Source organism: Phaseolus vulgaris, chromosome 4 (assembly GCF_000499845.2).
Source record: "Phaseolus vulgaris cultivar G19833 chromosome 4, P. vulgaris v2.0, whole genome shotgun sequence".
NCBI classification, from domain to species: Eukaryota; Viridiplantae; Streptophyta; class Magnoliopsida; order Fabales; family Fabaceae; genus Phaseolus; species Phaseolus vulgaris.
The window spans coordinates 3,676,505-3,699,305 of record NC_023756.2 but is presented as its reverse complement, the minus strand read 5'-3'; the positions used below and the strand labels follow the sequence as shown (position 1 = coordinate 3,699,305).

The window sequence follows — 22,801 nt, the reverse complement described above, 5'->3', positions numbered from 1 at the left end:
CCACACATACCTCCGATCACTTTCACTGACGACGACTTCACAGCCATAGATCCAGCCCAGGACGATCCTATGGTAATCACCGTGGAAATTGACAAGTTCGCGATTGCCAAGACTTTGGTTGACCAAGGTAGCTCGGTCGACATATTATACTGGGAAACCTTCAAAAAAATGCACATCCCAGAATCAGATGTTCAACCCTATAACGAACAAATTGTAGGGTTCTCAGGTGAACGGGTCGACACTAAGGGGTATATAGACTTATATACAACCTTTGGTGAGGAAGACGGTCTCCACAAAACCATAAACGTACGATATCTTCTGATCAACACCCAAACTTCCTACAACATTCTGCTCGGTCGTCCGTCCATCAACAGATTAAAAGCCATTGTTTCCACCCCACACTTAGCCATGAAATTCCCTTCGACAAATAACGACATTGCAACAATCCATGTCGATCAAAAAATCGCTAGAGAATGTTATGTCGCAAGTTTGAAAAGCGAACCAACTCGACGGCTCTACACGACCAATCCGGACGACCGACCCTCGCAAAAAAGAGGACGATCCCCGACCCGACATTCCGGACGGCGCATGTCCCTTCGACAAATGATAGCCCTTGTCGATCTCGACCCTCGTATGGATGATCCCCGTATGGAGGCATGAGAAGACTTGCATCCGTTCCCACTTCGCGACGATCGCCACGCTACACATATCGACACTTCACTGAAGCCGGACGACCGACTGGCCATCGGCACGACACTTGTCAAAAATGCCGATCTGTTCGCATGGACGGCCGCTGACATGCCTGGTGTAGACCCACAGGTCATCACTCACCGATTATCACTATATAAAGAGGCTAGGCCAATAGCTCAAAAGAAAAGACATCTAGGCGAGGAACGACGCCAGGCCGCACGTGACGAAGCCGATAAATTGTTACAAGCTGGATTCATTCGGAAAGCCCATTATAGCACATGGTTAGCCAACGTGGTTATGGTAAAGAAAGCCAATGGAAAATGGCGAATGTGTGTTGACTACACGGACCTCAATAAGGCATGCCCAAAAGACTCATACCCTCTGCCTACCATTGATCGTCTCGTTGATGGGGCGGCCGGACATCACATCCTCAGCTTCCTTGATGCCTACTCAGGTTATAATCAAATCCAAATGCACCCGACCGACCGAAAGAAGACAGCCTTCATGACTGATTCCGATAATTTCTACTATGAAGTTATGCCCTTCAGACTAAAAAATGTCGGGGCCACTTATCAAAGACTAATGGACCATGTATTCCACGACATGATCGGCAGGAATGTTGAAGTCTATGTCGATGACATTGTTGTCAAGTCCGACTCATGCAAGCAACATATTGCTGACCTAAAAGAACTTTTTCAGGCCCTCCGCCAACACCAGATGTGACTCAATCCTGACAAGTGTGCGTTCGGCGTCGAAGGGGGGAAGTTCTTAGGTTTCATGCTGACTCATAGAGGCATAGAAGCTAACCCTGAGAAATGTAAAGCTATTTCCGAAATGAGAAGTCCCAACTCCATTCAGGAAATTCAGAGACTCATCGGCCGACTCATCGCTCTATCCAGATTTGTTCCTAAACTTGCCGAACGAACGAGGCCCATCGTCCGACTATTGAAAAAAGCATCCCACTTTGAGTGGTCGACCGAATGCGAGGAAAATTTCCTCCAATTGAAAACTTTTCTATCTTCCCCGTCGGTCATCCAGAAACCGGACGCCCAAGAGCCCATTATAGTCTACCTCGCCGTTTCACACGAAGCCGTCAGTTCAGTCTTAGTGCAAGAAATTAATTTTGAAGAACGGCCAGTTTATTTTGTCAGTCGCGCCCTCCATGGCACCGAAATCCGATACCAAACGATCGAAAAGGTAGCTATGGCTCTCATCGTTACCGCCCGGCGAATGCGTATGTATTTTTAAAATCATCGTATTATTGTTCGGACAAATTACCCCATTGTAAAGTTTCTCACTAAGCCAGATTTAGCCGAACGAATGATCGGATGGACGATAGAACTATCCGAATTCCATATTTAGTACCAACCACGAGGAGCCATCAAGTCGCAAGCTCTTGCTGATTTCGCAGCCGAACTCACTCCTTCCTCAGCCGAGACCGAACACTCATCGTGGATCCTATACGTGGACGGCTCCTCCAACGAAAGGTCGTGCGGCGCTGAAGTCGTTTTGGAAGGCCCCGGCGAGATTTTCATCGAGCAAGCCCTAAAATTCGACTTCAAAACTTCAAACAATCAGGCCGAATATGAAGCCATTTTAGCCGGGCTACGCCTCGCTCAAGAATTGGAGATCACTAAGTTAATTTGTAAAAGTGATTCCAGGCTAGTCATCGATCAACTTAATGATGAATATGAAGTCCGAGAAAGCTTTTTACAACGATACTATCACTTAGTCAAACAGTCGATGAGCACCTTTTCTGAAATTTCCATGCAGCACGTTCGACGAGATCACAATACTCGCGCGGACGCCTTGTCCCGGCTAGCAACCACGAAGTGTAAGGGAATGCATAGGTCGGTCATCCATGTTACGCTTGCACGCCCAAGCATCGACCTACAAGAATGCCTAACGACCGAAGCGGAATCTACTTGGATTACCCCAATTAAGCAATATTTACTCGACGGCACGTGTAGTCCTCTCGGCGAAAAAACCATGAAGCTGCAGGCCGCCCGTTTTGTCTTAATTGGCGACGACCTTTACCGCTGAGGTTATACCCGACTACTCCTTAAATGTTTGACACCCGACCAAGCTTCCTATGTCGTCCGGGAGTTGCACGAAGGAATTTGCAGAACTCACTCCGGCGCACGAACAATGGCTGCCAAAGTATTCCGGGCCGGATACTACTGGCCGACCGTCCAAGGCGACTGCACCAATTTCGTCCAAAAATGTCTTAAATGCCAAGAGTTTGGCACTTTGTCCCATCAAAAACCTGAGGAACTTCATTTTATGTTATCACCTTGGCCGTTCGTCCAATGGGGTATGGACATCATTGGCCCTTTCGCCCCCGGTAAAGGCCAGTGTAAATTCTTACTGGTCAGCATTGATTACTTCACCAAGTGGATCGAAGCCGAGCCTCTTACTGCAATCACCGCCCGCAATGTTCAAAATTTCGTATGGAAAAATATCGTTTGCCACTTCGGGCTTCCACAGATCATCATCACCGATAACGGTCGGCAATTCACCGACCGGACGTTAGCTGAATTTTACGAGAAGCTCCACATCAAACACATCGCCAGTTCAGTCGAACATCCGCAAACAAACGGACAAGCAGAAGCTGCAAACAAGGTCATCCTGAACAAACTGAAGAAACGTCTCGGCCCAGCCAAGGGTAACTGGACGGAAGAACTCTTAGAGGTCTTATGGGCATATCGCTGTACTCTTCAGACGACTACACAAGAAACGCCGTACAACTTGACATATGGTACTGAAGCTATGATTCCCGTCGAGATTGGAGAACCTTCTCTCCGCCGACAAACCCTTGATCTTGATCTAAACAAGGAAAGTCTCTCGGTCGGCCTCGATCTCATCAACGAACTTCGGGACAAGTGTAGAATTAGAGAAGAAGCATGCAAAATTTGGGCGGCCAGACGATACAACTCCAAGGTCAAACCAAGACAGTTCCACAAAGGTGACTTAGTATGGCGAATGCGGAGTAGCTGATGACTTTTTACGCCAAGTGCACCGCGTTTGTCAAAAGTAATAATTGTCCCTAAGGACGGATATCGATCCCACAAGGAACGGTGAATTATCGAGTACAATAATCGCTAAATATAAAAATAGAACAATTAAAAGAGTTTTGAATTAATTGTGTTGGCACTGATCAATAAGAAAACAAACAAAGAATTAGTTGTTTCAATTGGAAAAATAAGGATTAGTTTCATCTCTCTCACTCTCAAGTATTTTGATTAGCATGTCAATATTAAGTTCTTTGATTGAAATTGATGCCCGTATAAAAATCATTTATATCGATTCCTCGCATATAAAATCCTTAAGAATGTCCCCTAACTATCGATCCCTCGCATAATTATAAGAACAACGTAGAACGAAGCTCAGACGTTTAATAGCAATTAACATTTCAAGTCTATTCCTAGCACTCAAATATGTTAAGTATTGTTGTTTAGGTCCGAACCCTAAAAATACCTCCCGGTCAGATTTAAGATTCTCAATTTGTCACGGAAAATTAAAAGTAAAACAACAATACCAATAATCAATCAAGAACTGAATATTAATATATAAAATATCACCTCAATACATAAGAGTTTGAGCAAATTACTCCAAATCCCAAAGGGTAGAATTAGCACGCATACTTCTATCACCTTCCATTCTCCCAATTGGGTTACAATTCACTCTATTGTGTTTTCTTCTCAATCTGGCACCCTAAGGTTGAGCCTCTAGCCCTCTATTTATCCTAGTTTTCTAGGGTTAGGTTGTTTATTGTGTCGTGCTAACGGGCTAAATGATAAAACATAAAAAAAGGCCCAATCTTCCTTTGCATCTTTTTCCATTCTGGGACCTTCTATCTTTATCTTTTTAGCTCAAATCATTCATCTTTAATCCAAATCTCCAATCTTCCTTAGAAATCTGCAATTAACACCAAATTTGGGAATAAAATACTCTTATTCAAATAAAGATCATAAAAAATGTAAAAAGGTATAAATTCATAAATTATGGATTATTTTATATGTAAATTAGCAATAAATCCTCATAAGTGCCTATATTTTAATATGAAATATTACTGAAATTAGACACTTATCACTCTCCCCAACTTAGAATCTTGCTTGTCCTCAAGCAAAGTAAATGAATATATTTGAATTTAAATATCAAACAGCTTAATTCACTAAACAACAGATCAAATTAGAAACTTATGATGCTTCCAAATTCAAATATAGAAAAATATAAACACATTCAATTTCCAGGATCAAATGAAAACAAATAAATGACAATTCATCAAGGAATATCTTCTCATATGCTCACGGGTAAGTGTTTCTCTCTATTTTCACTGAATCATAACAAATCACAGTTGCTTTTCATTTCATCTTCAAATCACAAACATATTATGAACATGAATCTTGAGGTCTTTTCCAGGGTTGTAATGAGGCTGGGCTTCCAAAAAATATTGGTTTTTCTTAGATAACAAAATGCACATCTTAAAGAAGAAGAACATACATACAATTCAATTATAGAGAACATATATGTTATCTAATTACCACTTTCTTTCGATGTCACCTTTTTCCTAATTTTCTTTCTTTTCATGATTTTCATGAAATTTTTTCCTATCTTTCTTTTTTTTTTCTTCTCCTGTTTCTTTTTTTTTTTCAATTATAGGAAAAAATTCTTCCTATTTTCAACTTTTTGAACTTTCAAAATCAGAACCAACCATTCCCTTTTCTATATGTATTGCATCTATGTTCTCCTTCCTTAGACATGCTAAAGGGTAGAAAATTATATCAATAAAGGTTAAGGTGCAATATTAACAAAAAAATTCTTGGCCCAAAGGGGATATAAAAAAAATGGAATTCTAATATAAAGGTTGGCTTTTTGGCCCTAGCTCCTAATTAACACAAACAAATGCCTCAATCATCTTCATGCTCTTTTACGATGCAACAAAAATAAAAATTAAGCAACCACAACTGTCAATTCATCAGTAAAACCCTCAAAATTGTTTAAGGTTCACACACTCACTTGGTTTCAATGGTCTCATTCCTTTTTGTCTTGTCATTATTTGTCCTAATCAATCATCCTGTTAAATTTGCATGTATCATAATTTTAACTACATTTGAATAGGGATTCAATCATATTTTCTTTTCTAACCTGTGTCTAATTCATCTCACTATTTAATATTTAAACTCAAATTCTTTTTCCCACAATTCAAAATTAATATTCTAGTTCTTTTTTATTTGAAAAAAAAAATAAACTAGAAAACAAACAAATTAAAACTGAAATTTAGTCAAGAAAGATAATTCTAGACTTAAAATTACCAAACTAACAAAACATGAAATTTATTCAAAATAAGCAATAAAAACAAACTAACAAATAAGCAAATAAACAGAAAACAAAATAACCGAAAAATAAAATAAATAAAATAAGACAAAATTCAAATAATTGAAAAGAAAAGATAATTAGAAAGATAAAACCATATTTTTGCTCAATCCTCTCTTCTTAAGAAGTCATCCAGCTTTTTGTTAAAATCTTTATCTACAGTCTTGCTTCATTTGCTGGATCTGCCCCCTGAATAATAGAACCTGTCCTCAAGTCAAAATACATAACCTGCAAAATAATTAGGAGGCATACAAGATTTTTTATTTTTTTTTTGAAAAATAAAATAAACAAAGGTAACAACATAAAACTAAAATGTGGACGGGGTTGCCTCTCAGTAAGCGCTCGTTTAACGTCATCTAGCTTGACGCCTATTTATTTCAAGGTGGAATATCTCTGTGATCCATCCTTCTGTACACATTCTTCCCCTGCATTAAAATTTTTAAGACCATTAAAAAGATTTAAAGTTACCTCCTCATCTTGAGTTCTAACTTGAAGTTCTCCTTTGTCGACATCAACTATGATTCTAGCAGTCTTCATAAAGGGTCTTCCAAGTATCAAGGGAACCTCCTCATCTTCTTTCATGTCCATCACAACAAAATCCACAGGAAATATGAATTTATCCACCTTGACGAGAACATCTTCAACCACACCATATGGATACTTGGTTACTTGATCAGCTAACTTTAAACTCATCTTGGTGGGTTTAATCTCCAAATCACCTATTTTCTTCAGCATTGCCAAAGGAATTATATTTACGCTTGCTCCCAAATCCAATAAAGCATTGGCTACTAATAAAGCACCTATAGACACGGGAAGGTTAAAACTCCCTGGGTCCTTGAATTTTTTAGGCAAGCCTTTTTGAATAACGACACTGTATCTATCCTCCAGCTCTATATTTTTTTCTTCAATATAGCTCCTATTCTTTCGAAATCTTTCAAATGTTGAATCTTGCTTCAAATTTCCTGCAAAATAATTTTTAGGGAGCAATTTATCAAAGAATTTTCTTTCCTTCTCGCTTTTTGAAGGAGAATGGGGATATGATAAATCTTTTTCAAAAACTCCTCTCTCCTTATTTTCACTTTTCTTCTTATTTTTTCCTCCTCACTTCTCTCTTTCTCATCTCTCTTCCCCTCTATCTCATCTTTTTCTTCTTTTTCAGCCACTACATTATCGCAATGCTCTTTTGAATTGGTTTGCCTATTGACTGAAAACTGGCCACTTTGTTCCTCCACAATTTGTGCAATTTGTTTGGTCAGCTGTCTCATCTGGATCTCTATACTCCTAATCATGGCCATGCTATTGTCCTACACTCTCACAATATTGTCATGCACACTCACAATCTTTGTCAGAGCGTCTTCAACTTTATTCATTCTTTCAAGCATGGATGGATCCTCAACTTCAGGTGAATTGTTATGATAAAAACAGTGACCATTAGGATGAACACCTCCACAAAAATCACACCTGATTGACTGACTTTGGCTTTGAGATGAATGAACAACATATAATTGTTGGGGCAATTTAGCCATTTGTGTAGTTAGTTGCTCAATCTGCTGTGTCAGAATCTTATTTTTAGCCAAGAGTGCATTTTCTAACAACCCTTTATTCTGAAGATCTTGTCCATCATGTTGGGCTTTATAATCAGTTGATGCCAATGCATCAATAATTATTGTCGCTTGTTCTACATCAAGGGCCATCATTGTGCCACCAGCTGCAGCATCTAGGAGCATTTTTATGTCAGATCTGAGACCATTCAGGAATATGCTCAATTGAGCAATATCTTCAAACCCATGATTTGGGCATTTTCTCAATATCATCTTAAATCTTTCGCATGTATCACAAAAGATTTCATTTGCTCCTTGTCTGAACATAGAGATTTCAGACTTTGCTTTGATGTAGCGAGAAATTGGAAAAAATCTTTGCAAAATTTTTTCCTCTACATCCTTCCAGCTAGTGAGACTCTAATTTGGAAGTGATTTGAGCCATTCCTTAGCCTTTCCTGCCAATGAAAAAGAAAACAAGCGCATATAAACATTTTCAAGATCACCTGATTGAAAACCCATTGTTCCTACCAATTCATAAAATGTATCCAAATGTGAATATGGATCCTCATGTTACCTTTCACACAAGCATCACAAAGCCTGTTGTCCTGAAATTTAATGTTAGGCAAACCAGAAACTAAATCTTTAGATTTCAATTTATTCAAGTGATTTGTGTGTATGTGAGCTAACCTCCTGTGCCACAACCAAGACTCATCACTTCTGGACAGCAAACACTCATTTGAAGAGTTAGTTTCCATGATATTCAACAGACAAATGTTATTCACTCTCTTACCAGTAAACAGTACCTTACTAGATGAATTACTTGAGATTGTGCAGCCATTTGACTCAAAATTCACTTTGTATCCTTTGTCACAAAGCTGACTTATGCTGAGAAGACTATGCTTGAGTCCTTCTACATACAACACGTTCTCAATGGTTGTTGAGTTCCCTGTTCCAACAGTGCCTCTGCCCAAAATCCTCCCTCGGTTATTATCACCATAGGTTACATGTCCTTCTGCTTTGAGCTTCAAGCTGGTAAACTTTGTAAGATCTCCAGTCATATGCTTGGAACAGCCACTATCCAAGTACCACTGATTTTTCTTGCTGCCAATCTGCAAAACAAAATAAAAATGATACAAATGGTACCCTTTTCAGTATAGGGTCCAGCACAGATTAAAACCTTCTCTTTGGTAGCCATTTTGCTAAGTTCTCAGGCACAAGATGTTTTCTAGCAATGCAAGACCTAGATGTATGACCAGATTTCATGCAGTAAAAACAGGTTACATGAGATGCCTTTTTGCCACTGTTAAAAGCTGAAAAAACTGATTTTGCTGGAACAAAAAAACTTGAAAGCTTTTTGACATTGGTTACATTTCCAGGGGTATAACCAAGTCCATTCTTATTGAAAACAGCATTCTGTGATCCAAGGAGAGACTCAAGGTTTTCTCTTCCCTTGGTGAAATTGGAAAGGGTTTTCAGCAAATACTCCACTTGTTTTTCCAATTTTTTGCAGTTTTCACAGGATTTAATAGAGGCATGCAAGCAAGTTAGTTCAAGGCTTACCAAATCTTTTTTGGCTTTATGCAATTCTTCCTCAAGTGTTTTTACTTTAGGTGCAAGCACATTATTTACCTTTTGCAACTTATTGCATATTACAACTAGCCTATTGGCTTCATCATGTGTTTCCTTGAAGGCAGCAAGCAAATCATCATAGTTATCAGAATCAACAGAAAAATTACTTACTGAATCAGAGTTTGACTCCTCATCCTTCATCATGAAGCACAAATTGTTCTCCTCATCTTCTGTTGAAGAACTGCTAGTTGAGGATGCTTCATTTTCCTCCCATGAGATGTAGGCTCTTCTTCCCTTGTTCCTTTCAAATTTCTTGCTGGCAGATTTGTCCCTTGTTTGATTGTCTGGACAATCTGTTTTGATATGCCCTGTTTTGCCACATCCAAAGCAAGTATATTTAGAGGAATTTGAATCATTGGGTTTAAGATACCTTCTTTTCTGCTGGTTCCTATTTTTGCTTTTCTTCCTCAGGAATTTGCTGAATCTTTTTGTAAGAAGGCTGATTGTATCATCATCTTCAGCATCTACTTTTTCTTCCTTGATCTCATTTAGTTCAGTTGCTTTTAGTGCAAGACCTTTGGGTTTTCTCTCTGTTGTTTCCTGCTCTTTAAGTCTTTTAAGCTCTAGCTCATGCTCCATCAGCTTTCCAAACAGTGCAGCAGTTCCCAACTTTGACAGATCACGGCTTTCAGAGATAGCTGTCACCTTTGGTTGCCAGCTTCTGTCGAGGCACTTCAATATCTTTATGTTGAGTTCCTCTCTGTCAAATTCTTTTCCCAAGCCAGTGAGGTGATTCACAATATGGGTGAATCTTTTCTGCACATCAGCAATGCTCTCCTCGGGTTGCGTTCTGAACAGTTCATATTCTTGGATGAGCGCATGTTTCCTTGACCTTTTCACATCTTCAGTACCCTCATGAGTCACTTCTAAGACTTCCCACATCTCCTTAGCTGACTTACATTGAGATATCCTGAAGAACTCATCCATTGTCAATGCAGAGGTTATGATGTTCTTGGCCACAAGATCATGTTGAGCCTTCCTCCTTTCGGTCTCATTCCATTCTGATCTTGGCTTTACCTTTTCTTCATCCTTGACAACCTGCATTGGCACATAGGGTCCATTGACCACAGCTTCCCAAATTAATGCATCAATGGATTCCATGAAAATAACCTTAGAGTAGAAGTGATATATTTTAAATGATACCTGAATATTTTATTATTAAAATGAAAATGACATATAAATAGAAAATTCAGTTATCCAGGTTTCATTTTAAAATAACCACCATCTCTCTAAAAGTTTCCCTTTTCCTTTCTCTCCCTTCTCTCTAAGATTCTGACCTCCTCGTTCATCTGTTTGACAATCAGAGTACGCCATTAGACTCCTGGCAGCAAAGACTACAAGATTGCCCGATCAAAATCCTAAATAGAGTAAGTTCATTTTTTGCCCTTTTCTTTGAGTCAAATTTTGAACTTGATAGGTTGTCTACATGAGTTTTACATGTGACTCTTTTAGCTTTAGGGTTAATCTCTGTTAACTCAAGGTCCTAATTATATAGTTAGATTTTGATTAAGACTTTGTGGTGCAGGTTAATTACCTTTAAGCTTTTGGGTAGATTTGGAGCTCTTAGTCAGCATCAACTAAAGTTCAGGTAAGGGAAGCTAGTCTTATTATTTTCAATAAAACCCTAGGTTAGAAGATTCTGGATGTGGAGGTGACGTGGTCACCAATTCTAATTGTTTTTGCTTGCAGGATTGTCTCTCTTGAAGAGTAAAGTAATATATTGACTGGAATGGTTGATTTTGAATCTTTTATGGGAATAATTTGTTGAAACTATTTGTGATTGAGAATTGAAAGTGTTTGAATGATAATATAAATGAGTTGAACTATTCTTTTTGAATATTTTGGTTGAATTACTTAAGTGAGATGTTTGATGAGAAGTGGTTGTGTGATTTCAGACGATGATTGATTTAAAGAGCATATATTTTGAATTAATTATGTGTTTTAAGTAAAGTTTGAGATATATTTGGATTGTTTAGAAAGTATATATATATATATATATATGAAGTGATTGAGTGGTGCATTGATATGTTAAATGATGTATGTAATGAGGTTAAAGTGTGATCAAGATGTAGTATTTTCAGGAAAGGAAATACCATGTTGAGATTGTTATTAGGGTGTATTGATTTGTGAGTGTCCTGTGAATGAGACGATCCTGACTCTACTGATATAATGGAATCAAATAGATGAAGTTATTCAGTTGGTGAGAGTCGAAGGAGGTCCATTTGGCTGATTCTGAGGTTTGAAAGAACTGATCAGAGCATATCAAATGGATTTACCCTGTCATATGAAGATGATGAGATGATGAGATATTGAGATAATTATGTGCATGGCTGTGTGGGTTTCACAGCAGTAGTATGACAGGTGCAGGTCTCTGGATGCTAATTTCAATACACGAGTCTTCCGGAAGTAGAGTCAAGTGTCTATGTGTTGTGAGTCAGTAAAAGTCTGACATATGAAAGATGAATTTTATGAATGTAATAGACACTTGATGGTTTGAGAAATCATATGAGAATTGATGAATTATGCTTATTAATTTGAAATTTAAATTATATCAAAACTTTTTATATAGATAGCTTACCCTGTTATTTGTTTGTGTTTGTTTCTTTATCTGTGATGATCGTGTTTTACATGGGAGCAGATGAGATTTCAGGTGATAGAGCTCCTTAGTGAACAGCTGGAGAATGAGATAGTTTTATTTGAATGTTTTGTTTTGTTGTTAAAACTTTAGATGTATATATATTAAATCCCTATGAAGAGGGATATTTCTTTTGAGATACACATATGAGAAAGTAGTATATGTTATTTGTAATTAGATATTGCTTGTTTTACTTTTATTACATTATATATGGGAAAAATTAAGGATGTTACATTATGGTATCAGAGCTGTTCGAACCTTAGGAGACCTAAGGGTTATGGGATTGTTTATGTGTGCTTTAGTTAGTTTGTTAGTAAAACTACATAGTTATGATTTTTTAGATTCATCCTAAATCTTTCTTTTTTGTTGTATAGCATGGCTCCTAGACCTCCTACCCCTCCCCAACCTTCTTCTGAGATGAACCAGATTGCCAGGGCTATTGAGATGATGACAAATGCTATCCAACAACAGAATATGGCAATGGCTCAGAATCACCAGGCAGCAATGCATCATTGGGAGACTGCTAGATCTGGTGCAACAACTTCCCATGTCAGTCAGTCTCAGAAGCAGATGGGACTGACAGAGTTCATGAGACACAACCCACCTAAGTTCACTGGGAATGCCACTCCTGACCAAGCAGACCAATGGATAAGAGATTTAGAGAAGATCTTTAGGGCAACCTCCTGCCCTGAGGATAAGAAATTGGTATTTGCTACATATTTATTGTCTGGAGAAGCAGAGTTCTGGTGGATGGGAGCTCAACAGATGATGGAAGCCAGAGATGAAGTATTAGACTGGGAGAGTTTCAGAGTGAAGTTTTTAGAGAAATATTTTCCAGATAGTGCAAGGTTTGCAAAGGAAGCTGAATTCCTCAGGTTGGAACAGGGAGAGATGTCAGTGAATGCATATGCTACTAGGTTTGAGTACCTAGCTAGATTCTACACCCAAGCTACCTCTGAGGCTTGGAGGTGTAGGAAGTTTGAAGAAGGTCTAAAACATGAGTTGAAGAAGACTATAGCTCCTATGTGCATTAGAGAGTTTCCCGCCTTGGTGGAGAAGGCGAAGATGGTGGAGACCCTGGAAAATGGTGATTCCAGGGTGATCAGATCACACCAAGGAGGGTCTTCCAGTGGGAAGGCCAAGGTGCAGCATCAACAACATAAACCTTATGCTAGACCTCCACAACATAGGACAGGAACATCTCTCCCACAGTTTCAGCAACAACAACCATGGAGACCCACATGTTATCACTGTGCTGGAACCCATTTGAAGAAAGATTGTCCTCAACTTTCATCAGAGAGAAAGTGTTATACTTGTCAGAAAGAAGGACATCTATCAAAAGATTGCCCTAATAGAGGAGGATAATTCCTGGAGGTAACTTGCAGTCAGGAAGAGGAGGAGGTGGTAGACCCCAAGCAACTGGAAGGGTGTTTGCTATGTCAGGAGCTGAAGCATCTCAGTCAGGTAACTTAGTACAAGGTGTATGTTATATAGCTGGTAGATATGTGAAAGTTTTATTTGATTCTGGAGCGACACACTCTTTTGTGTCGAGTTTATGTGTAGCGGAGTTGGGTCTTCTAGTAAAGGAGTTGTCGTTTGAATTGTTGGTCTCTACACCAACATCAGGAAAAGTTTTGACCTCTACAGTTTGCTCTGAATGTCCAGTAATAGTAGAGGGACGCAGGTTCAAAATAAATTTGATCTGTCTACCTCTTCAGGACTTAGATGTTATCTTAGGGATGGATTGGCTATCTGCCAATCACATTCTCATAGATTGTGGTCAACAGAAAATAGTGTTTTCAGATTCCAAGAAGTCATATGTGATGTCTGCTTAGCAGGTGTGGTCAGAATTGAAAGAAGGATCAAAGTGTTTTGTAATCTTAACTCAGATGGAAGTTAAGAACGAAAAAGAAATGAGTAGTATACATGTGGTGAAGGATTTCATGGATGTATTTCTAGAAGAAATACCTGGATTACCTCCTAAGAGAGAAGTAGAATTCTCTATTGATTTGGTACCTGAAGCTGGGCCAGTGTCAATGGCACCTTACAGAATGGCTCCAACTGAGTTGATTGAACTAAAGAAGCAAGTTGAAGATTTGTTAGAGAAACAATTCATCAGACCAAGTGTATCTCCATGGGGAGCTCCGGTGCTTCTAGTTAAAAAAAAAGATGGAGGGTCTCGTTTGTGTGTAGATTACAGACAGTTGAATAAGTTGACCATCAAGAACAAGTATCCTCTGCCCAGAATTGATGATTTGATGGATCAGTTACATGGAGCCTCAGTGTTCTCAAAGATTGATTTGAGATCTGGATACCACCAGATTTTGGTAAAGGCTGAAGATGTTCAGAAGACAGCCTTTAGGTCTCGTTATGGACACTATGAGTATGTGGTGATGCCGTTTGGAGTAACAAATGCTCCAGCTTTGTTCATGGATTACATGAATAGAATTTTTCGTCCGTTCTTGGATAAGTTTGTTATAGTCTTTATAGATGACATACTTATTTATTCAAGGACTAAGAGAGAACATGAAGAGCATCTGAAGACAGTGTTGGAGATTTTGAGGGAGAAGAAATTATATGCTAAATTATCTAAGTGTGAGTTTTGGCTGAAGGAAGTCAACTTCTTAGGGCATGTAATATCAACTCAGGGGATCTCAGTGGATCCAGCCAAAGTGGAGGCAGTGCTTCAATGGGAACGTCCAAAGACAGTGACTGAGATAAGGAGTTTTGTGGGTCTAGCTGGCTACTATCGGAGGTTCATTGAAGATTTTTCCAGGGTAGTAGCTCCTTTGACTCAATTAACCTGCAAAGATCAACCTTTTGCTTGGACTGACAGATGTGAGGAGAGTTTCATAGAGCTGAGGAAAAGGTTAACTAGTGCTCCGGTGTTAGTGATTCCTGATACAGGAAAACCTTTTGAAGTTTACTGTGATGCTTCACATCAGGGTTTGGGTTGTGTCTTGATGCAAGAGAAAAGACCAGTTGCATATGCTTCAAGGCAACTCAAAGTTCATGAGAGAAACTATCCAACTCATGACTTAGAGTTGGCAGCTGTGGTGTTTGCTTTGAAGATTTGGAGGCATTATTTATATGGAGCTCAATTTCAGGTGTTCAGTGACCATAAAAGTTTGAAATACTTGTTTGATCAAAAAGAGTTGAATATGAGACAAACAAGATGGATGGAGTTTTTGAAGGATTATGATTTCCAACTGATGTATCATCCAGGGAAGGCTAATGTAGTTGCAGATGCTTTGAGTAGAAAGTCAGTACAGGTGTCAACCATGATGATTGAAGAACAAAAGTTGATTCAGCAATTCAGAGATCTAAATTTAGGAGTGAAATTTCATGTTGATCATATTAGTTGTAGTAAGTTAACTACAACTAATGATTTTCTTGGAATGATAAAGGAAAAGCAGTTAGAGGATCCTACTCTGAAGCGTACTATGGATTTACTAGGTACAGATCAGGCTAAAGACTTTGTGATGGGAGAAGATGAGATCTTAAGATTTAATGGCAGAATTTGCATACCTGCAAATGAAGAACTGAAGAGAATGATCCTAGAAGAGGGTCACAAGAGTTATCTTAGTCTACATCCCGGTATGAATAAGATGTACCAAGATTTGAAGGAGTCATTTTGGTGGTCAGGCATGAAGAAAGAAATAGCTCTATATGTTGCTACATGTTTAACATGTCAGGAGGCAAAGGTAGAACATCAGAGACCTGGTGGTTTGTTACAACAGTTAGATGTTCCTGGGTGGAAATGGGATAGCATTGCTATGGATTTCGTTACTCATTTACCAAGATCAGTAAGGGGACATGATGCAGTCTGGGTAATAGTTGATCGACTGACGAAGAGCGCTCATTTTCTTCCAGTTAATTTGAGAATATCTATGACTAAGTTGGCACAATTGTACATCAAAGAGATTGTAAGATTGCATGGGGTGCCTTCTAGTATTGTTTCAGATAGAGATCCTAGGTTTACTTCACGGTTTTGGCAGAGTTTACAAGATTCTTTGGGAACTAGATTGAGAATGAGCTCTGCATATCATCCTCAAACAGATGGGCAGTCTGAGAGGACGATCCAATCCTTAGAAGATCTGTTGAGGACATGTATCTTGGATCATCTGGGAAGTTGGGATGAGATGTTGCCTCTGGTGGAGTTTACTTATAATAATAGTTATCATGCCAGTATTGGGATGGCACCATATGCAGCTTTGTATGGGAGGAAATGCAGAACTCCTTTATGTTGGTATAAGGATGGTGAAACAGTTTTGGTTGGGCCAGAGTTAATTCAACAGACCACTGAGAAGGTGAAACAGATACAAGACAAAATGAAAGCTTCTCAAAGTAAGCAGAAATCATATGCAGATAAGAGGAGAAAGCCTTTGGAGTTTGCAGCTGGAGATCATGTGTTCATGAGAGTGACACCAACCAAAGGTGTAGGACGAGCTATCAAATCAAGGAAGTTATCTCCTAAGTTTGTTGGACCATATCAGATCCTAAAGAAGATAGGTCCAGTGGCTTATCTCCTCAATTAGCAAACCTGCATAATGTCTTTCACGTATCACAGCTAAGGAAGTACATCCCAGACCCTAGTCATGTGTTGGAAGTGGATAATGTGCAAATCAAGGATAACTTGTCTTTTGAAGCAAAACCAGTCAGGATTGAAGACCATCAGAGTAAACAGCTCAGAGGCAAGACCATCAGTATGGTGAAGGTGGGGTGGGATGATAAATCTGATGATTCAACTTGGGAATTAGAAGAAACCATTAGAGAAACCTATCCATATCTCTTTTCTGGTAAGTCAATTTTCGAGGACGAAAATTTTTCTTGTTAGGGAGAATGTAAGGATCTAGAAAATAACCTTAGAGTAGAAGTGATATATTTTAAATGATACCTGAATATTTTATTATTAAAATGAAAATGACATATAAATAGAAAATTCAGTTATCCAGGTTTCATTTTAAAATAACCACCATCTCTCTAAAAGTTTCCCTTTTTCTTTCTCTCCCTTCTCTCTAAGATTCTGACCTCCTCGTTCATCTGTTTGACGATCAGAGTACGCCATTAGACTCCTGGCAGCAAAGACTGCAAGATTGCCCGATCAAAATCCTAAATAGAGTAAGTTCATTTTTTGCCCTTTTCTTTGAGTCAAATTTTGAACTTGATAGGTTGTCTACATGAGTTTTACATGTGACTCTTTTAGCTTTAGGGTTAATCTCTGTTAACTCAAGGTCCTAATTATATAGTTAGATTTTGATTAGGACTTTGTGGTGCAGGTTAATTACCTTTAAGCTTTTGGGTAGATTTGGAGTTCTTAGTGAGCATCAACTAAAGTTCAGGTAAGGGAAGCTAGTCTTATTATTTTCAATAAAACCCTAGGTTAGAAGATTCTGGATGTGGAGGTGACGTGGTCACCAATTCTAATTGTTTTTGCTTGCAGGATTGTCTCTCTTGAAGAGTAAAGTAATATATTGACTGGAATGGTTGATTTTGAATCTTTTATGGGAATAATTTGTTGAAACTGTTTGTGATTGAGAATTGAAAGTGTTTGAATGATAATATAAATGAGTTGAACTATTCTTTTTGAATATTTTGGTTGAATTACTTAAGTGAGATGTTTGATGAGAAGTGGTTGTGTGATTTCAGACGATGATTGATTTAAAGAGCATATATTTTGAATTAATTATGTGTTTTAAGTAAAGTTTGAGATATATTTGGATTGTTTAGAAAGTATATATATATATATATATATGAAGTGATTGAGTGGTGCATTGATATGTTAAATGATGTATGTAATGAGGTTAAAGTGTGATCAAGATGTAGTATTTTCAGGAAAGGAAATACCATGTTGAGATTGTTATTAGGGTGTATTGATTTGTGAGTGTCCTGTGAATGAGACGATCCTGACTCTACTGATATAATGGAATCAAATAGATGAAGTTATTCAGTTGGTGAGAGTCGAAGGAGGTCCATTTGGCTGATTCTGAGGTTTGAAAGAACTGATCAGAGCATATCAAATGGATTTACCCTGTCATATGAAGATGATGAGATGATGAGATATTGAGATAATTATGTGCATGGCTGTGTGGGTTTCACAGCAGTAGTATGACAGGTGCAGGTCTCTGGATGCTAATTTCAATACACGAGTCTTCCGGAAGTAGAGTCAAGTGTCTATGTGTTGTGAGTCAGTAAAAGTCTGACATATGAAAGATGAATTTTATGAATGTAATAGACACTTGATGGTTTGAGAAATCATATGAGAATTGATGAATTATGCTTATTAATTTGAAATTTAAATTATATCAAAACTTTTTATATAGATAGCTTACCCTGTTATTTGTTTGTGTTTGTTTCTTTATCTGTGATGATCGTGTTTTACATGGGAGCAGATGAGATTTCAGGTGATAGAGCTCCTTAGTGAACAGCTGGAGAATGAGATAGTTTTATTTGAATGTTTTGTTTTGTTGTTAAAACTTTAGATGTATATATATTAAATCCCTATGAAGAGGGATATTTCTTTTGAGATACACATATGAGAAAGTAGTATATGTTATTTGTAATTAGATATTGCTTGTTTTACTTTTATTACATTATATATGGGAAAAATTAAGGATGTTACATTATGGTATCAGAGCTGTTCGAACCTTAGGAGACCTAAGGGTTATGGGATTGTTTATGTGTGCTTTAGTTAGTTTGTTAGTAAAACTACATAGTTATGATTTTTTAGATTCATCCTAAATCTTTCTTTTTTGTTGTATAGCATGGCTCCTAGACCTCCTACCCCTCCCCAACCTTCTTCTGAGATGAACCAGATTGCCAGGGCTATTGAGATGATGACAAATGCTATCCAACAACAGAATATGGCAATGGCTCAGAATCACCAGGCAGCAATGCATCATTGGGAGACTGCTAGATCTGGTGCAACAACTTCCCATGTCAGTCAGTCTCAGAAGCAGATGGGACTGACAGAGTTCATGAGACACAACCCACCTAAGTTCACTGGGAATGCCACTCCTGACCAAGCAGACCAATGGATAAGAGATTTAGAGAAGATCTTTAGGGCAACCTCCTGCCCTGAGGATAAGAAATTGGTATTTGCTACATATTTATTGTCTGGAGAAGCAGAGTTCTGGTGGATGGGAGCTCAACAGATGATGGAAGCCAGAGATGAAGTATTAGACTGGGAGAGTTTCAGAGTGAAGTTTTTAGAGAAATATTTTCCAGATAGTGCAAGGTTTGCAAAGGAAGCTGAATTCCTCAGGTTGGAACAGGGAGAGATGTCAGTGAATGCATATGCTACTAGGTTTGAGTACCTAGCTAGATTCTACACCCAAGCTACCTCTGAGGCTTGGAGGTGTAGGAAGTTTGAAGAAGGTCTAAAACATGAGTTGAAGAAGACTATAGCTCCTATGTGCATTAGAGAGTTTCCCGCCTTGGTGGAGAAGGCGAAGATGGTGGAGACCCTGGAAAATGGTGATTCCAGGGTGATCAGATCACACCAAGGAGGGTCTTCCAGTGGGAAGGCCAAGGTGCAGCATCAACAACATAAACCTTATGCTAGACCTCCACAACATAGGACAGGAACATCTCTCCCACAGTTTCAGCAACAACAACCATGGAGACCCACATGTTATCACTGTGCTGGAACCCATTTGAAGAAAGATTGTCCTCAACTTTCATCAGAGAGAAAGTGTTATACTTGTCAGAAAGAAGGACATCTATCAAAAGATTGCCCTAATAGAGGAGGATAATTCCTGGAGGTAACTTGCAGTCAGGAAGAGGAGGAGGTGGTAGACCCCAAGCAACTGGAAGGGTGTTTGCTATGTCAGGAGCTGAAGCATCTCAGTCAGGTAACTTAGTACAAGGTGTATGTTATATAGCTGGTAGATATGTGAAAGTTTTATTTGATTCTGGAGCGACACACTCTTTTGTGTCGAGTTTATGTGTAGCGGAGTTGGGTCTTCTAGTAAAGGAGTTGTCGTTTGAATTGTTGGTCTCTACACCAACATCAGGAAAAGTTTTGACCTCTACAGTTTGCTCTGAATGTCCAGTAATAGTAGAGGGACGCAGGTTCAAAATAAATTTGATCTGTCTACCTCTTCAGGACTTAGATGTTATCTTAGGGATGGATTGGCTATCTGCCAATCACATTCTCATAGATTGTGGTCAACAGAAAATAGTGTTTTCAGATTCCAAGAAGTCATATGTGATGTCTGCTTAGCAGGTGTGGTCAGAATTGAAAGAAGGATCAAAGTGTTTTGTAATCTTAACTCAGATGGAAGTTAAGAACGAAAAAGAAATGAGTAGTATACATGTGGTGAAGGATTTCATGGATGTATTTCTAGAAGAAATACCTGGATTACCTCCTAAGAGAGAAGTAGAATTCTCTATTGATTTGGTACCTGAAGCTGGGCCAGTGTCAATGGCACCTTACAGAATGGCTCCAACTGAGTTGATTGAACTAAAGAAGCAAGTTGAAGATTTGTTAGAGAAACAATTCATCAGACCAAGTGTATCTCCATGGGGAGCTCCGGTGCTTCTAGTTAAAAAAAAAGATGGAGGGTCTCGTTTGTGTGTAGATTACAGACAGTTGAATAAGTTGACCATCAAGAACAAGTATCCTCTGCCCAGAATTGATGATTTGATGGATCAGTTACATGGAGCCTCAGTGTTCTCAAAGATTGATTTGAGATCTGGATACCACCAGATTTTGGTAAAGGCTGAAGATGTTCAGAAGACAGCCTTTAGGTCTCGTTATGGACACTATGAGTATGTGGTGATGCCGTTTGGAGTAACAAATGCTCCAGCTTTGTTCATGGATTACATGAATAGAATTTTTCGTCCGTTCTTGGATAAGTTTGTTATAGTCTTTATAGATGACATACTTATTTATTCAAGGACTAAGAGAGAACATGAAGAGCATCTGAAGACAGTGTTGGAGATTTTGAGGGAGAAGAAATTATATGCTAAATTATCTAAGTGTGAGTTTTGGCTGAAGGAAGTCAACTTCTTAGGGCATGTAATATCAACTCAGGGGATCTCAGTGGATCCAGCCAAAGTGGAGGCAGTGCTTCAATGGGAACGTCCAAAGACAGTGACTGAGATAAGGAGTTTTGTGGGTCTAGCTGGCTACTATCGGAGGTTCATTGAAGATTTTTCCAGGGTAGTAGCTCCTTTGACTCAATTAACCTGCAAAGATCAACCTTTTGCTTGGACTGACAGATGTGAGGAGAGTTTCATAGAGCTGAGGAAAAGGTTAACTAGTGCTCCGGTGTTAGTGATTCCTGATACAGGAAAACCTTTTGAAGTTTACTGTGATGCTTCACATCAGGGTTTGGGTTGTGTCTTGATGCAAGAGAAAAGACCAGTTGCATATGCTTCAAGGCAACTCAAAGTTCATGAGAGAAACTATCCAACTCATGACTTAGAGTTGGCAGCTGTGGTGTTTGCTTTGAAGATTTGGAGGCATTATTTATATGGAGCTCAATTTCAGGTGTTCAGTGACCATAAAAGTTTGAAATACTTGTTTGATCAAAAAGAGTTGAATATGAGACAAACAAGATGGATGGAGTTTTTGAAGGATTATGATTTCCAACTGATGTATCATCCAGGGAAGGCTAATGTAGTTGCAGATGCTTTGAGTAGAAAGTCAGTACAGGTGTCAACCATGATGATTGAAGAACAAAAGTTGATTCAGCAATTCAGAGATCTAAATTTAGGAGTGAAATTTCATGTTGATCATATTAGTTGTAGTAAGTTAACTACAACTAATGATTTTCTTGGAATGATAAAGGAAAAGCAGTTAGAGGATCCTACTCTGAAGCGTACTATGGATTTACTAGGTACAGATCAGGCTAAAGACTTTGTGATGGGAGAAGATGAGATCTTAAGATTTAATGGCAGAATTTGCATACCTGCAAATGAAGAACTGAAGAGAATGATCCTAGAAGAGGGTCACAAGAGTTATCTTAGTCTACATCCCGGTATGAATAAGATGTACCAAGATTTGAAGGAGTCATTTTGGTGGTCAGGCATGAAGAAAGAAATAGCTCTATATGTTGCTACATGTTTAACATGTCAGGAGGCAAAGGTAGAACATCAGAGACCTGGTGGTTTGTTACAACAGTTAGATGTTCCTGGGTGGAAATGGGATAGCATTGCTATGGATTTCGTTACTCATTTACCAAGATCAGTAAGGGGACATGATGCAGTCTGGGTAATAGTTGATCGACTGACGAAGAGCGCTCATTTTCTTCCAGTTAATTTGAGAATATCTATGACTAAGTTGGCACAATTGTACATCAAAGAGATTGTAAGATTGCATGGGGTGCCTTCTAGTATTGTTTCAGATAGAGATCCTAGGTTTACTTCACGGTTTTGGCAGAGTTTACAAGATTCTTTGGGAACTAGATTGAGAATGAGCTCTGCATATCATCCTCAAACAGATGGGCAGTCTGAGAGGACGATCCAATCCTTAGAAGATCTGTTGAGGACATGTATCTTGGATCATCTGGGAAGTTGGGATGAGATGTTGCCTCTGGTGGAGTTTACTTATAATAATAGTTATCATGCCAGTATTGGGATGGCACCATATGCAGCTTTGTATGGGAGGAAATGCAGAACTCCTTTATGTTGGTATAAGGATGGTGAAACAGTTTTGGTTGGGCCAGAGTTAATTCAACAGACCACTGAGAAGGTGAAACAGATACAAGACAAAATGAAAGCTTCTCAAAGTAAGCAGAAATCATATGCAGATAAGAGGAGAAAGCCTTTGGAGTTTGCAGCTGGAGATCATGTGTTCATGAGAGTGACACCAACCAAAGGTGTAGGACGAGCTATCAAATCAAGGAAGTTATCTCCTAAGTTTGTTGGACCATATCAGATCCTAAAGAAGATAGGTCCAGTGGCTTATCTCCTCAATTAGCAA

At 38.7% G+C, this 22,801-nt stretch overlaps 2 protein-coding genes, 1 long non-coding RNA gene and 1 pseudogene across 3 annotated transcripts; all 4 read left to right on the top strand.

Annotated features, from left to right (window-relative positions):
- The first annotated feature begins 7,848 nt into the window (after positions 1–7,848).
- LOC137838956 (small nucleolar RNA R71) lies at positions 7,849–7,954 on the top strand (annotated as a pseudogene).
- A 2,574-nt stretch (positions 7,955–10,528) lies between these two features.
- Positions 10,529–12,095, top strand: LOC137836376 (uncharacterized). The gene is made up of 3 exons (XR_011085253.1): positions 10,529–10,603; positions 10,762–10,824; positions 11,420–12,095. It is a non-coding gene; the product is annotated as an uncharacterized lncRNA (long non-coding RNA).
- A 151-nt stretch (positions 12,096–12,246) lies between these two features.
- On the top strand, positions 12,247–13,236 carry LOC137836610 (uncharacterized). Its single transcript, XM_068645273.1, has one exon. The coding sequence runs from the start codon at positions 12,247–12,249 to the stop codon at positions 13,234–13,236; it is 990 nt and encodes a 329-aa protein (XP_068501374.1).
- Positions 13,237–18,635: 5,399 nt separating this feature from the next.
- LOC137836609 (uncharacterized) lies at positions 18,636–19,625 on the top strand. Its single transcript, XM_068645272.1, has one exon. The coding sequence runs from the start codon at positions 18,636–18,638 to the stop codon at positions 19,623–19,625; it is 990 nt and encodes a 329-aa protein (XP_068501373.1).
- The last annotated feature ends 3,176 nt before the right edge of the window (positions 19,626–22,801 follow it).